At 40.2% G+C, this 16,511-nt stretch overlaps 1 protein-coding gene across 6 annotated transcripts in view; it reads left to right on the forward strand.

Moving 5' to 3' along the window:
• CLASP1 (cytoplasmic linker associated protein 1) overlaps positions 1 to 16,511 on the forward strand; it is a 325,682-nt gene that overhangs the window by 290,097 nt on the left and 19,074 nt on the right. For 3 of the 6 annotated variants that reach the window (XM_075070303.1, XM_075070307.1, XM_075070306.1), the window contains 4 exons: positions 6,804 to 6,951; positions 8,120 to 8,366; positions 9,214 to 9,404; positions 10,827 to 10,955. In XM_075070303.1, coding sequence (XP_074926404.1) covers positions 6,804 to 6,951; positions 8,120 to 8,366; positions 9,214 to 9,404; positions 10,827 to 10,955 — 715 coding nt within the window. Of the gene's footprint in view, positions 1 to 2,187; positions 2,305 to 6,803; positions 6,952 to 8,119; positions 8,367 to 9,210; positions 9,405 to 10,826; positions 10,956 to 16,511 lie in introns of all 6 variants that reach the window. The other 3 variants (XM_032763657.2, XM_075070305.1, XM_075070304.1) reach the window with 2 other exon arrangements.

Consider the following 16,511-nt stretch of genomic DNA (forward strand, 5'->3'; position numbering starts at 1 on the left):
CACCTGTTGGTTGATTCTTGGCAAATGAGTGAATTTTCTGACACTGCTCTTCAAATGGGTTTTCGAATGGCACTGCTGTTTTGTGCACTAGGATGATTTCTGACTTGTATCTGTTTCCAGTCTTATAGCATCTTTCGCTTATTTATACATGAATGTGACCTTTTTAGGTACAGTGAACTCAAACTTAATAGGAACAAAGTGGCATACTGAATACTCCCAACAGCTCAAGAACAGAAATCTGGAAACATGTAAAGTGAGAATTAATTAATACACAGAGAGGCGGACAATCCTATCCACCAGGAGTAGGTATTTAGCAGTTTGGAGAAGGGGTGGTTTAAAGGGGATGCTACAAAATCAGAGACCTGTATGTCAGAGATACAAGTTAGTGCTTCTAATAACTCATTCTCCCTTGACACAAGCAGTTTGTTCCTACTCTCAGGCATTTGACATGCTCATTGAATGTTGGCTCTAGTTTAATCAGTGTCCAGTTGAAAGTGCATTGTTGTTTTTTAAATAAATCTATTACTCCTATCTTATAATTGTATGGCAGTTATGCAGACATATCACAAAAGAAACATGCAGAATGATTTGAATTAAAACTCAGTGTCTAAGCCAGGGTTTGGCCCAGTAGAAAGGAGAGTGACAGAGGATATATCTACGCAACAAAGACAAATCCATGGCTGGCCTGTGCCAGTCTGCTCGGTCTTGTGGACCCCAGGCTTGAGATGGAGCTGGAGCTCTGGGACCCTCCCACCCCACAGTGTCCTAGAGCCCAGGCTCCAGCCTGAGCCTGTAAGTCTACACAGCATGAACAGCCCCATAGCCCAAGCCCATGAGCCTGAGTTGGCCGGCACAGGCCAGCAGCAGCTTTTTCTTTGATGTGTAGACATACCCTGTCTGACCTGCACAGGTTCTAGAACACTGGCTACAGGGCAGGCTTGCCTACGCAGGAGGAAATTCAAACCTGCTGTGTTGAGTCAAAATATCAAAAATAATCTCTGTATAAAGGGAATGTCGCAGATACTCATGAAATGAGCTTCCTGTTTCTCACATGCCTAGCAGCTCACTGTTTTGGTCTTCCTATTTTGGGGACCACAGTCACCCTAGAGCTGGTTTACTGCCAAGAAAAGAGAATAGTAGATTCTAACCAGAAAGTTACCCTTCCTTCAATAGGCTCCTTGAAGGGTACCACCATAATTACTGCTGGATTGACCCTTCAAACTAGAAAGCTCTCTGATTTATCAGGAGCTTCCCCTATGCAATTTTTCAGTTTCACCTCAACTGTGACCTGGAGGGATCCCTGTATGGGTGAGAAGACAGTTGAGGTCTCCATGGCTGATTCAGTCCTATATATCTCTGCTGAGGTTGCCAAGAATGATGACTGTTGTGATTATTCTTTTTAGTATTTTCCTCTGGTATCTGGACTGTGACCACAAACTCGTGGTATATGCCACGCCAAGAACCATCAAGAAATGCTTTTCATTTATTGCCGAGCTGGGTTCAGTTTGAACCTATGACCCAGAAGTTGTGTTCACTTTTACTTGATTATAAAACAAATGGGGTAGCTCAAGAGCTGTCATAGAACTAAATCCTGACGTTCTTAAACTAAACACCCACTGATGTCATTGGGAATTTAGTCGTATATACTGCAGGATTTCACTATATGCAGCTGTGTGCATGCACTCAGAATCAGATATTACAAGCCACACAGTACCCCTGTGGGTTTCTGATTAGAATCAATCCCCTTTACCAGGCTTTCTTCCCCTTGCTCTTCTCCAAGGAAATTCCATTGTCTAAAAACACGTGCTCAAAGGTTGAATCCAGACACATGTACAGAGCATAGTTCACTTACAGTATTTTAGGAATTGTGTTTAAAAGCTACATCCATTATCTGAAATATATTGAATAAAAGAGGCAGGGACCAGCCTGTGTAAATTATATTAATAATAATAACAGTAAACATCCAAACCAACACTAAAGGCCAAAGCAATGACCTGAAGGAGACAGATGGAGTATTCTTGTCTCATTTTGTTTCTGTTAAATCCTTTCTTTCTTTCTTTCTTTCTTTCTTTCTTTCTTTCTCAGGAAGCATGAGAACACTAAGCCACTCAGATGATAGTTTCTTTTTTTCTCCCTTTTTTTCTCTGTTTTCTCTCTTCCCCCCACCCCCTTGTCTGATCACTGCAGTCGTTTCTGGGGTTGGAGTGCAGATGGGCTGTCGAAGCACCCCCCTCCCCTTTCTCAGCCTAACTCCATCCCCACTGCTCCTTCCCACAAGACTTTCAGACGCTCTTACTCGCCCAGGTAACAAGCTACCTGTTAAATCAACTTGTCTGAGGTGTCACAATATTATTTACCTTTCATATGATGGAATTTTCTCAAAATGAGACAGAATGTTTCTGGAGATTTTCATCCAAAGGAGAATAAACCCCGGGTTCTTCGTGGTCTGTGAAGCTCTGTGAGAATGGAACTAGCTGCTTTCTCGTCTGCTGGAAATCATAGAGTATTAACTTACAGAGACTGCAGGTGGCATTTCTGTCATTCATTCCTTACATGGGAAAGTACAGCATTGAAAAAAGTCTGAGACTGAAGACTTCTGGGAAGTCTTTCGCCGGTTGTGTTTCATACAGTTTGAATTCCAATGCAGAACTCAGTAATTCTCCAGTTTCAGCTGTTCTGATTATACCACATGATGTGCAGTCTCACTGTGACATTCTGGGCTAGGTCTTCAAACGGAGGCACCTAAATTACCCATGTGAAATATGCATGGATGCACACAAATAGGCACTTGCAAATACAAGCTGGGATCTCACAGGGCTGCTGTGAGGAGAGGGGGAGGGACAGCTCAGTAGTTTGAGCATTGGCCTGCTAAACCCAGGGTTGTGAGTTCAGTCCTTGAGGGGGCCACTTAGAGTTCTGGGGCAAAATCAGTGCTTGGTCCTGCTAGTGAAGGTAGGGGGCTGGACTCAGTGACCTTTCAAGGTCCCTTCCAGCTCTAGGAGATTGGATATCTCCATTATTTAAAAAAAAAAAAAAAGCCTATAGAGCACTGTGAAAATGAAGCATGCACATACAATATGGCAGTACTTGCCTGCTCACTAGGATCATAGAGTTTCCCATGTGGCTGTCAAACATCACAAAAAAATAATTGATTATTGAATGTTATTGTTACCAGAGGTTTTCAGCAACTTTTTACCACTGCTTAGGATCAGCGTTTGGCCCCGTTTTGACCCTTTCTGGCCTCTGCCTGTAGAATGGGCTGAACCAGAATTACAGATCCAAACTTCAGGGAAATTTGAATCCAGATGTTGCTCTTCAGTCACATCTCTAATTTAGATCGCTGGGTTTGTTTAGGAAGATAGGTTCAAATCCTGAAGTCTTTCTCCAGGCAAAACTCCCATTGACTATGCTTACTCCTGACTTTAATGGAAATATTGTGTTAGAGAAGACTGTATTTTTTCCCGTAAGCAAGAAGTGCCAAACTAGAAAATATGAAACAATGGTGTCAGAGCTGTATTAGGAGACTTTCATTCAGTGCACATTTTATGCAGTGTTGGCTAAGCTAAAGATAGTCAAAAAATTAAACATTTTCAAAAGTTGCGAGACAAGCTGTTGAGCTTGCAGGTAGAATTCCAGGGCCTGTGTTGTGCAGGAAATCAGACTAGATGGTAATAATGGTCCCTACCGGACTTAAAATCTATGAATCTAGGACATTCTCAGAGACAGGTATTTGAAGTTAATGACCAAAATAGAATTGTTTTTTCTTTAGAATCTACTTAAATATATAGAGATCAGGATCAGTAAGATCAATATGATTCTGATTTAGGGTCTGATCCAGTAACATAGAAATCAACCCATTGGTGTGAGTGGGATTTGGATCTGGCCCTTCTTGTCTAGCCTCTAGTCCGTCTCTGATTACCAAGCACTAAGATATGCCTGTTGTGATAACAAGCTGATAACATTGAGGTATAAACCAGCCATAAGCTTGAAAGTGAAAGGAGGACCTGCAAGCAAGTGGAATTACGGGGTGCTGCTTAAGGATGCTAAACTGTCGATTACCTAGCTAATTGTGCCGTCAATTAAAAAACACTGTTTTGAGAAAATAAAATACTTTTCAAACACCAGACAAGATTGGTAAATTGCCATATTGTGTTTGATACCGTGGCTGACGGAAAATAATGTTGTGACACCGCTAAAAGCTGCTTATCTCAACTCATCTCTTCTTGTTCATCCTGTGACTCTTCCAGTTTTCTGCATGGGTCATTATTTTTTCTGTTGTGGTTGACAGTCTGTTTTTTGGAAGGTAGGTGTAGATCCATCTGACATTTATTTGTGTTTCCATCATATTACCTATATAGTAAACAAACACGTACTGGCAAATGGATAGATGTGTTTGTTCACATATAGAGTATTCTTTCATTAAAAGTGCAAAACTGTGCGCTCCCGTTATGGGATCTCTTTCACAGATTCACTGTTGGGATATGAAAATAGGCAGATGGCATGTGAATTTAGAAGCCACTGAAGTCTTTAAATTTCATAAAATTATTTGTGCCATAAGGAACACTCCCAACCACTGTCCCTCACACAGAAATGTTCCTCTTTGTTCAGATCTTGCTTTTTACTTTGGCATCACAAATTCTTTGATCAGTTCTTTGGGAGTTGGTTTGCTGCAGTATCAATTTTTATTGTTTTAGGTACAAATTCTATCTTCATGTACGTGTTGTGTGTATGCATATGTAAGGGCAAAATGTGGCCTTTAGTATTTGTCAGATGAGTATTGTCCTTTAAGTGAATGAGTAATAGTTATAGCTGAAGCCTGGGGAGTCAGGATTCCTGGAGTTCTGTTCTTGATTTTGCTTGTTTTTTATTGTGTGGCCTTGGGCAAATCACTTAACCACTCCATGTCTGTTTGCTGTTTGTAAAATAGGGTAACAACTCTGACATGCACTCATGGAGTGATTTGCTACTCATTTAACTGTTTGCAAAACTCTTGCTATCCTTGATTGAAAGATGATTGAGTGAGCTCAACATAACGTTTTAAAGTCGATATCAACTCAGACGTGTCTGACTCCTGTCTGATGTCCATCAGGAACCCCAAAAGGCTTCCAGTTTCCATTTGTACAGGGTGCAGCCATACCTTGCATTTTAGAGCAATTTTAAGCATTATCCATCCTTTGCTAGCCTGAAAGGTCTGCAATTTTATAATTCCTCAAGGTTCATAAGCAGCTTTTGTTCCCAGCTCCCAGCCTGTTAAAGGGTTTCATTTTTCCTTCCAGCCAGACCTTGCCTCAGAGACATTGTTTGTTTAGAGTTTGGGAGTTGTCCTTTGGTTTCTTTGCCAAAACATACGACGTACATTCTGTACTAGTGCTCATGCCTGTGCTGTTGTTTGAGTGAGTGTATTGACAGAGAGCCAGGGATTATATCTATTTCTAATATTCTTTTCTCCCAAAGGAATCAAGAGACCTAAATCTTTTCCTCCTTCTGAAGTTCTAGAATCTCTTCCAGAAGGAATGAGAGGTTCTAGGTAATGTTCTACCTTATTCTGTAGAAAGATGGCCTATGTGTCCACAAGTCAAAAGAAGCTTCCCATTTCCTGATTCCTCCACGCTGCAAGGAATTTCTTTGTTTTGTGATAGAATGATGCAGATATTTCATTCTGGGCACCTTTCTCTAAGCCATCATGTCTTCTTCCAAATAGTCCACAAAGTGAAACTCACCTGTGGAGACAGGAAGTCCACATCTGCCATCTATTGTCCAGAGAGTTGATGATGTGCATGGCCCTAAATCCTTTGGTCTATTTGTTCCTTGGTTTCTGAGCCCTTAGGTTCCTCCAGAAAAAAATGGATGGTCTCTATGAAACACTGTTGTAGGAGCTGATTTAGACATTACTACAAACTTAGCTTCTTCTCCCCTGGGCAGAACAGAGTCCTGCCAATAACTCCTTATTCCTTTTAATTTTGGAGCAGCCAGGAGCTTATCTTTTTTCCAGTTTTTTTCCTACACCTTTTATACCTTTTGCCCTTGTGTAATAGTCATTTTTCTTGCGAGACTCCAGAGGATGCCATTTCAGATAGCTCTTAAGGGAAGTCCAGAGACTTATATATGCCTTACCATGAGTGAAGACTTCCTAGTGGTCTCGTGGTGGGATCAAAAGTCTAGTTTAAGATAAAGAGTCAGTTTTCCCAGCGTCATCTTCAACAGTAATAAGTTTCACTAACAGACCATCATGCAAGTGTTTTCATTTTTATTGTTGTAGAAATTTAAATGAAATAAAGACAGTCAAGTCCATGTAGTCATTCCTCTCAAGTTAAGCATCTCTTGCACATTTGAATCCAGTGACATAGAAGATATTTGACATATTTAACTTGAAATTTAAAAGCAAAAATAAAGTTTCATTTATATCTGCATTAAATCAGCTAGTGCCACAACTCTTTGAATTCTTATATTCATTGCTTTTTTTTTTTTTTTTAACTTAATGCCATTATTCCATTTTGAGAGGCTAGATTTCTGACTATGAAATCTAGGCACTCACTGTGGAATTTAACAGTGCACCTAATTCTCTTCTCATTTACACCACTATAACTCCATTGACTTCAGTGGAACTCATCATTAATTACATCTGTGTGAAAAGGGAATTAGGCCCAAAATCTGCCTAGATTCTGTCCACATTTTGTTACAAGCCGCTGTTAGAAAGGGAACTCCAACTCATCCCTTTTTGAGCTGGCAATAATGTTATTCAAGGTCAAAAGTTGATTCTTACTTTGGTATGTGACATCTTACAATATGCCTTTGACCTTTAGCATGCTGGATTATGACACGGAGAACCTAAATTCCGATGAAATCTACAGCTCTCTTCGTGGAGTCACAGAGGCAATTGAAAAGTTTAGTTTTCGTAGTCAAGAGGATCTGAATGAACCAATCAAACGTGATGGAAAGAAGGACTGTGACGTAAGTAGGCTGTTAATAAGATTCTAAAACACAGTTTGCAAAATCAGCCTTTGGTTTGCTGGCTAGTATTTTAAACTCCTTTGTCATGATTTGGAATTGTTTTCTTCCTGTTCTTTGCCATAGAGGTAAAAATCCACATATAATTGCCTAGTCCTAAAATTATGGAGCCAAATTCTATAGACCCTTACTCACATGAAACTCCATTTGAAATTCACTTCCCTTGACTTCAGCGGGAGTTTGGACTTAGTAAGAAATAAATGCTAATATTTGATTTCTCAACATGGAACATGTATTAAGGCTTATAACAGAGAAAGTAAGATACAAATGTTCAAAATGCATTAATTGTTTCCCCCCAATTTGTAGCTAATTCATATGAAGGTTTCATAGTAGCTTTCGGTTCAAATCACGGAATAGTACCTTGCACTGCATGTGGTTTCCTGGAGGTCTGTGGAACTACTTGTGATAAAAGATGTTAGTTATCATGTTTCTTAAGGAGGGCAAAATTGGGGCCATTAATGGTTTTAAATGCTTCTGCAAGTTAAATTTCTGCTTCTTATTGGGAAAAAGATACATTTAGGTTAGCATAATGTCACTCAAATATATTTTAAAGCCACATATTCTCTGGCCTTTTGGAAGACTTTTTTTAAAGTCATTATAACAAATTTTTGGCATTAACTTATGCTCATGATGCTAAAATTGAGACCTGACCCTCCCTTGCCACTGGGAGCTGAGGTTTCCTGACATTCCTGGTAGAATTTTCAGAGTTGGAGTCTCATTAACCTCAATACAAGTCCACATTTTTTCAAAAAGTATCACTTGCTTCTTTCGCAACTTAGTTTTCAAGAATATATGTACCTGAGCCTGCTTTCTGGGTTTTGCCAAATTGCAGGAGTTTGTGCAAGTTTAGGAGTAGCTAATATCATTTTATTTGTTACTTGTGCTCAAGTTTTCACCAGTGAAATCTTTTGGGACAGTAATAGGTACATAATTCATGAAAAGAGACAATATCAACATTTTAATTAATCTTCAGCAAATTAGATTACATGCACAATTTACAGTGATTGGTTTTATTTTAGTGGATGTTGGTATTAAATCTAAAAGGCTGCATCTCTGGTGAAATTAAAAGAATAATATAAAATTCCATTCCTGTTCTGTCTGATCCGTTCAGGTGTCTCGAGATGGTGGAATAGCTGCACCTGCCAGCGATGTACGTGGAAGCAGTGATGTCATGGAAGGAGGAAGGATGGCTCTAGATAACAAAACCTCTCTACTTAATACTCAACCTCCACGCGCCTTTTCAGGGCCCCGAGCCCGAGATTACAATCCCTACCCTTATTCGGACACAATCAACACCTACGACAAGACTGCCTTGAAAGAGGCTGTGTTTGATGATGATATGGATCAGCTTCGAGATGGTTGGTATCAGCTTGTATTATAAATTCTCAAGCAGTTAATTTTGTTCTGTATTTTACATTTACGTGTTTAAATTATCATGGGACACAACCCTGCAAATGATTTCTTTATATAAATATGCATCCTGTTTTATTCAGGTAAGGGTTCAAGTGACTGCATGAGTAACAGAACTTGCATGTATGTTTATTAGGCAGTTGTGATTTGTTTCAATTCAGTTTCAGCTGTATTGTTTTATTCATAACCTCTTCCAGTGCTGATTCTGCTGCCATTAAAGTTGATGCAAATTTTGCTATTGACTTAATTGGGAGAAGAATTAAACCCCTAAATTGTTGTGTGGGAACTCTTTCTATTGTGTGTGTAAGAACTCCTAATATGGGGAGTGGGTTTTTTATGTGTATATATATTCATAAATAAAAAGGTTTGTTAGAAAATAATTTAGATTGAAAACAGGTGTCCGTGGATTCTAATTTGCAACCAGAAATTATATAATATTGTCTAGAAGTAATGCTTCATTTTTGAAAGTCTGGTAATGAGCAATTAAGAGATGCAGTCATTTCATTCATGCCCTCTATTTCTTCTTCAGTTCCTATCACCCTAACCAAGTTGCACATTGAAGTGCATGGGTAGCCAGGCATAAGTTAGAACAGTCCTAAAGAGATCCTGGAATTGATGTGTTTCTGACTAGAGTCTGTTTCTAACCAGTTTTTGGGGCTTTGCTTCAAATATGGGGTTGCCATGTGTCGAGAATTTCTGGCCTGGGTTTGGGACATCCCAATCATAAATTCTGAAAGCGTTGGCAGCTGCTTTTTTTCCCCAGTGAAATTGACCTGTTTTCATTTGTCCTAGAAGTATCCATTGATCATTCTGATTTGGTGGCTGATCTTCTAAAAGAACTGTCCAACCACAATGAACGGGTGGAAGAACGGAAAGGAGCCCTGCTCGAGCTATTGAAGATCACGCGAGAAGATAACCTGGGAGTTTGGGAGGAACATTTCAAAACCATTTTGCTCTTGCTGCTAGAAACACTTGGAGACAAAGATGTAAGATGCTGGTGTTATATTTAACTCTCTTGTACATCATTTATTCTTAGATGACAGTTTGTCCATGTTGGTTCTGTTGACAATTCTTTCATGTTCAGTCATCTCACTGATGGATTATGAGTTGCCTTCAAATGCTTGACTTCTGTTCCCAGAGTATTATGCCAGTAGCAGCCAATAATAATAATAATAATAATAAAAATAGTGTTTTAATGGGTAAGAATGGCCTAGGCATTGAACAGGTTACAGTAGCATACAGTCGGAAATACAGATGTAGAACTACTGCAAAAGTTTTAATAGATGATAGTTGACAAGAAAGACTATTTATGGGCCAAATTTTCATCACTTAGATGACTTCAGTCCCTAAGTATGCCCACAAATTAGTGCCATAGTCATTTAAGTGACCTTGATTACATTGGCAATTAATTATGGATATATACTAGTTCACAGGATTGGGGGTGTTTTTATCCTGATTCAATACCACTGTGTGCTTGTTGTGTTCAGTAATAAAACATCTGAAGTCCTTTTGAATCTGTTCCCCATTTGCAAAATGAAAATATAATTCTGAAGCAGAGTAGGTGGTTTACATTTTGACAATTGTTACTTGTAATTTACGCATCACCGTCTGTAGTGTCAGCTCTTGTTGTTATACATCTATCAGAAGATATGATCTAAGCAGAGGACAACTAAATTGTGTTAGCATGTGCATTGTACAGGTGAATAGCAAAGAATCAGGATGTACTTTAATGGTTCAGTTTGGAATTAGTCCTCTGCTGAAATTATAGTCACTGTTTGGAATGGCTGCAATCCAAAAACTTGGTATAACAGTTATGTAACTCAAGTGGTTGTTCTAGTATTCTCACTAATAATGATCTTTTGCTGCAAAGGGTCAGTGCATAAATCAGAGGTGTGGCTGCATTAACTGAATGCTTAGAGCCATGAAAGTAATTTCCATAAAGCTACAAAAACATGAAGTAGATTCATTGCATCTGTATATGAAACACTGTTTTGAACTGTCACTTTAAAGATGGATAGTGTGAAATCTGCAGAACTCAGTAAAACAGGAAAGTAGAAACAAATATAATCTGAGCTTCATTATCAATCCCCCGTGATACAGGTTTACTGCTTTTCAGCACTAATTTATATTTCGCTGGAGTAAAATATTGGATTTAGCAAATGTTATGTTTGTTCAGGTTCTTTCTCCATCAGTGAGAATGCACTTGTCTATATGAATCTTTGTAAAGTGGGGAGAGCTCTGAACCAATTCTGCTCTCAGTTGCGTTGATTTTAATCCCCTGTCACTCCACTGGAATTTGTGGAGTGACTCATGACTTATTTTTGTGTAACTGCCAGCAGAATATGGCCAACATTATCGTTTTACAGTTAAATTATTTTGTTTCCAACTTGTATTTCTCTTTGGTTAAGCATTCAATAAGAGCGCTGGCATTAAGAGTATTGCGGGAGATCTTAAGAAATCAGCCAGCAAGATTTAAGAACTACGCAGAGCTAACCATCATGAAAACACTGGAAGCACATAAGGATTCCCACAAAGAGGTAAGCGATCCATGCTATTTTAACTCTTAAAATAGAATATGCACTGATGAAAGAAATAGAAAACGACATCCTCAGGGTTTATGAAGTAAACAGATTTGACCTATCTTGACAAAAAAAAAACCCAACAACTCTTAATATTAAAGGTTTTTTGGTGTAGTCAGCTTTTTAGCTGATCCTTGCTGCAATGGAAAGAAAAACTCTTGGACCCAGGACAGCATCTCAACTGGATATGAAACTGTATTGTATGTGGGCCCAATTTCTGCAATCAGCTTTACCTAATAGTAAAGTCCTCATTAATATCAATGGCAGGATATGCCTTTATGTCAGGAAAGACATGCTCTTGATTACCATGAAGAGCATGCTAACGGCAAAATCCAGCCTGTGTCTCTGCAGGTTTGTAAGGACGGGGAAAGCAATAGTGAACACGCAGTCAGTGCACAAGCAGCAGTTCTACATGATGGGGAGGGATAGATGAACTTGAACCAGAGCGTGGAAGAACTAGTGCAAAAAATGGACAAAGAGGGCATGATATAGAGGGGAAGGGGTAAGTCATGAAGAGAGCTGGTGAATGCAGATTGAGCCATGTCAACCATGTGCAGAAGTCCACAACTTCCTCCTGCAGCAACAAGTGCCCCACAGCATCACAACCATGCCCGGTGGGAGATTCTATCATGCAACAGCTGGATCTCTGTTAAACTCGGTGCACCTGATGCTTGCCTGAGGACATGCTGCCTTTTGTCAGGATTTGACCCTTTGTTGGATTGATTTATTCTTTTATCTTCCTTCTGCAGCAGGGATCCACTGAACAAAAAAGGGGAAAAAAGGAGCATTACAGTAGAATCCTTAAGGTAACATTTATATGTCGGTCACTTGTGATGGCATATTTTCCATGGCAAGTGACCCACATAAAAAGAACCACATAAAAAGATCATGACAATTATGCACATATATTAAACTCCAGAAAGTGACTAATCTAACTTCTCTGTTTCTGTAAGCTACATATTTTCCAATGAGAGCCAAATCCTTCCTGCTAATTCAGCCAACTCCTTACTCTGGCAGAACTTCCATTGATAAGCTTTGCCCTTTGATGCAGCAGAAGGAAAGTATCAGAGGGGTAGTCGTGTTAGTCTGGATCTGTAAAAGCAGCAGAGAATCCTGTGGCATCTTATAGACTAACAGATGTTTTGGAGCATGAGCTTTCGTGGATGAATACCCACTTCGAAGTGGGTATTCACCCACGAAAGCTCATGCTCCAAAACATCTGTTAGTCTATAAGGTGCCACAGGATTCTCTGCTGCTTTTACAGAAGGAAAGTGTTGTCCTAAGCTAAAAAGACTTCTACACCTCTACACTATAAGAGCTGTTGGCCATGAGAAAGATCATCAGACAGATAAGGCCAGGAGCGGCGCCAGGGTTTTTGGTGCCTTAGGCGGGGGTCCTTCCGCACTCCCGGTCGTTGGCGGCAATTCTGCGGTGGGGGGGTCCTTCCGCGCTCCTGATCTTCGGGGCGCTTTAGCCATGGGTCCCGGAGCGAGTGAAGGACCCACTGCAGAATTGCAGCCGAAGACCCGGAGCATGGAAGGACCCCCTGCCTCCAAATTGCCGCAGAGGGCGGCAAAATGCCGCCCTCCCAAATCCTGGTGCCCTAGGCAACCACCTCGGTTGCCTAAATGGAAGCGCCAGCCCTGGATAAGGCTGCCACATAGGATCGTGTAGCTGCTGCAAAAGTAGTTTTTGTTAGATTCCGCAGAAGGTTGTACGGTCCATTTAAAACAACAGCACAGAGACTGAACATGTAAGATCTGTCTAAAAAGTAGCAAAGGTAGAAACTATTTTAATTGAGGCTGCCAATTAATCACAGTTAACTCAAAAAAATTAATCGTGATTAAAAAATTAATTGCGATTAATCGCACTTAGAAAACTAATTGACATTTATTAAATATTTTTGGATGTTTTTCTACATTTTCAATATTGATTTCAGTTACAACACAGAATACAAAGTGCACAGTGCTCACTTTATATTATTATTTTTTATTGCAAATATACGTACTGTGAAAATGATAAACAAAAGAAATAGTATTTTTCAGTTCACCTCAGACAAGCACTGATGTGCAATCTCTTTATCATGAAAACGTAACTTACAAATCCAGATTTTTTTTGGTTACATAACTGCACTCAAAAACAGAACAGTGTAAAACTTTAGAGCCTACATGTCCACTCGGTCCTACTATTTATTCTGCCAGTCACTAAGACAAATACGTTTGTTTACATTGACAGGAGATACTGCTGCCTGCTTCTTATTCACAGTGTCACCTGAAAGTGAGAACAGGCGTTCACATGGCACTTTTGTAGCTGGCATTGCAAGGTATTTACATGCCAGATATGCTAAACATTCGTTTGCCCTTTCATGCTTCGGCCACCATTCCAGAGGTCATGCTTCCATGCGGATGATGCTCATTAAAAAAAAATAATGCATCAATTAAATTTGTGACTTTACTCCTTGGGGGGGAGAACTGTATGTCTCCTGCTCTGTTTTACCTGCATTCTGCATGTATTTTGTGTCATAGCAGTCTCGAATGATGACCCAGCACATGTTCGTTTTAAGACCAATTTCACAGCAGATTTGACAAAACACAAATGTAAGATGTCTAAAAGTAGCTGCAGCACTCGGCCCAAGGTTTAAGAATCCAAAGTGCCATCCAAAATCTGAGAGGGACACAGTGTGGAGCATGCTTTCAGAAGTCTTAAAAGAGCAACACTCTGATGCAGAAACTACAGAACCCAAACCACCAAAAAAGAAAATGAACCTTCTGCTGGTGGCATCTGACTCAGATGATGAATATGAACATGCGTAAGTCTGCGGCAGTGCTGGCTTTAGGCCGATTCCCCAGAATTGGGCCCCGCACCTAAGAGGGCCCTGCACCTTATGTGCCTTTTTAATTTTTTAATTTTTTTTACACCTGGCGGCGGTCCAGGCGTTCAGCAGCACTTCGGCGGCGGGGGGGGTCCTTCACTCGCTCTGGGTCTTCAGCAGTATTTTGGTGGCAGGGGATCCAGAGCAAGTGAAGGACCACTTGCCGCCGAAGTGCCGCCGAAGACCCGGACTGCTGCTGGGTGTTCGAATCGGGCCCCACAGTTCCTAAAGCCAGCCCTGGTTTGCCGTGCTTTGAATCATTATTGAGCAGAACCAATCATCAGCATGGAAGCATGTCCTCTGGAATGGTGGTTGAAGCATGAAAGGACATACGACTCTTTAGTGCATCTGGCATGTAAATATCTTGCAACGCCAGCTACAACAATGCCATGCAAATGCTTGTTCTCACTTTCAGCTGACCTTGTAAACAAGAAGCAGGCAGCATTATCTTCTGCAAATTGTAACCAACCTTGTTTTTCTGAGTGATTGGCTGACCAAGAAGTAGGACTGAGTGGACTTGTAGGCTCTAAAGTTTTACATTATTTTATTTTTGAATGCAGTTTTTTTTGTACATAATTCTACATTAGTAAGTTCAATTTTCATGATAAAGAGATTGAACTACAGTACTTGTATGAGGTGAATTAAAAAATATTTTTTTTGTTTTTTACAGTGCAAATATTTGTAATAAAAATAAATATTATGTGAGCACTGTATACTTTGTATTCAGTGCTGTAATTGAAATTAATATATTTGAAAATGTAGAAAACATCAAAAGATATTTAAAATAAATGGTATTCTGTTGTTGTTTAACAGCGCGATTAATCGTGATTAATTTTTTTAATCGCTTGACAGCCCTAATTTTAATCCTTTAATAAATCAGCATTGCTGTACTCTCCAGTCTCAGATTTAAAGTGTTTTCCACACAGCTGTCATTTTCTATACAGAGTAATAAGTTGTAATTGTAAATTGGTTTCCTGATAAAGCAGTCGGACAAAACATTTTGTTCTGAAGGAGTGCCTTTTATTAGCAGGTTTTTCCTGGTTACATACTTCTCAACTCACCTTGACTCAGCGCCCTTCAAAAGTTCACACAAAAATCTGCAATCTCGAGCAGCTCCCTTCTAGCTTTTTCCTTCATCTTTAAAGTCCCCCAGGGCATTTCCTTCCATGTGCAATTGACAGGTTGTGTTGAAATAAAGTATAATGTTTAAAGTTTTATACTTCACACACTCACATTTTTGCCTGTCTGTTGCATGCACTTGCGATGCCGAAGGGCTCTTTGGCTTTCATGAGCAGGTATTTCATGAACAAGTCTCGAAATTAACAGGTCATTTCAACAGTGGAAAAGAGCACAGCCCTTTGGCTAAAGTGCTAGGCTGGGAATGAGGCATTTTCTACAGGAAGAGAAGTGTGGTGAGCGCTACTTTACCATAGGCAGTTGACAGCCATGCTGTACTCAGTATGACCTTGATCTACAGTTTTATGGACAGTATCTTTATTAATAGACTTAGAATGTAGACAGTGTCTATAGACAGTCATTCAAAGATCTGTATGCTCAGATGCAGGATGCTGCAGACCATGTTCCCATAACATTTAAGGGCAAATAATGGCTACCCTGTATGGGTGCACTAGGTGGTATCACTGTGGGTGGAGTGGTAGTGCTGTCAGAAGGGCTGAATGACCCATGGGATGTCAGTAGGGTCCTGGCCCATGTGCAGCAGCTTTCTGGATAAAGATACACCTGGGGAAGTGCTCTAGATAGCTTTACCTGTACCTTGAGGTTGCTGAATCAGTTAAATCTGTGAAACATTAACTCAGAGTCCATTTGAGTATGGCTCAGTTGGTCAAACTCTCACCCCGGGCCAGAAGGTCATGAATTTCTGTCCCACACTGGAACTCCAGCTCCTCCTTGGCACAGAATTTGCAGTGCAGGTTTGGGGGTGGAGTAGGATGTGCTGCACTTTGACATACTCCCATCTCAATGAGAGGTTAAACTGAAGTCCCTTCTGCCTGTGTTTGCCGGTTTTCTAGGTGGATGTTAAAGATTTGAGGGCACTTTAAGAAAGTAACTGAGAGGGAGAGGAAAATATCTCAGTGGTCGGACTCTCATTCCCTCTCTCATTAAAACAGATTGTAGTGTTAAAGGCGATGTGAGTTATTGTTTAGCATGTTTGCCATGTTACTTTGGGGGTATTTGGATGTATGAAGGTTACCGCACAAAATCAAATCCTCTTCTGTCCAGTGTACTGTGTATACCATCCTTTCACTGATTGCTAATTGTATTTGGAAGGTGTTAATGCTCACACGTGTGAAGCTCTGACTGCATTGGGAAAAGTCAGGCATGGTTCGTGGAGGTCCATGCTGGGGTGGTGTTGCTGCATTTCAGTGGTGGCTGGATTGAGCACTGTGTATAGTTTGGGCATCCTTCTACGTATGTAAAGCACTTTGGAGTCTTTTGTAGTGGAAGGTGCTATAGAGATGGACAGTCTGGTCAGTCTGAACGTAAGATCATATTGTCAATGCAGGAACTGTGTCCTTGCTTCTATATTCCAATAGCTCCCTGCCAATTGTCTGAAATTCTTGCCATAATTTTCTGATACGCACGTGTCCATTAGAGATTAGTCCAGGGCTACCAAACGTGGG

The sequence above is a fragment of the Chelonoidis abingdonii genome, chromosome 10 (genome assembly GCF_003597395.2).
Source record: "Chelonoidis abingdonii isolate Lonesome George chromosome 10, CheloAbing_2.0, whole genome shotgun sequence".
NCBI lineage: Eukaryota > Metazoa > Chordata > Testudines > Testudinidae > Chelonoidis > Chelonoidis abingdonii.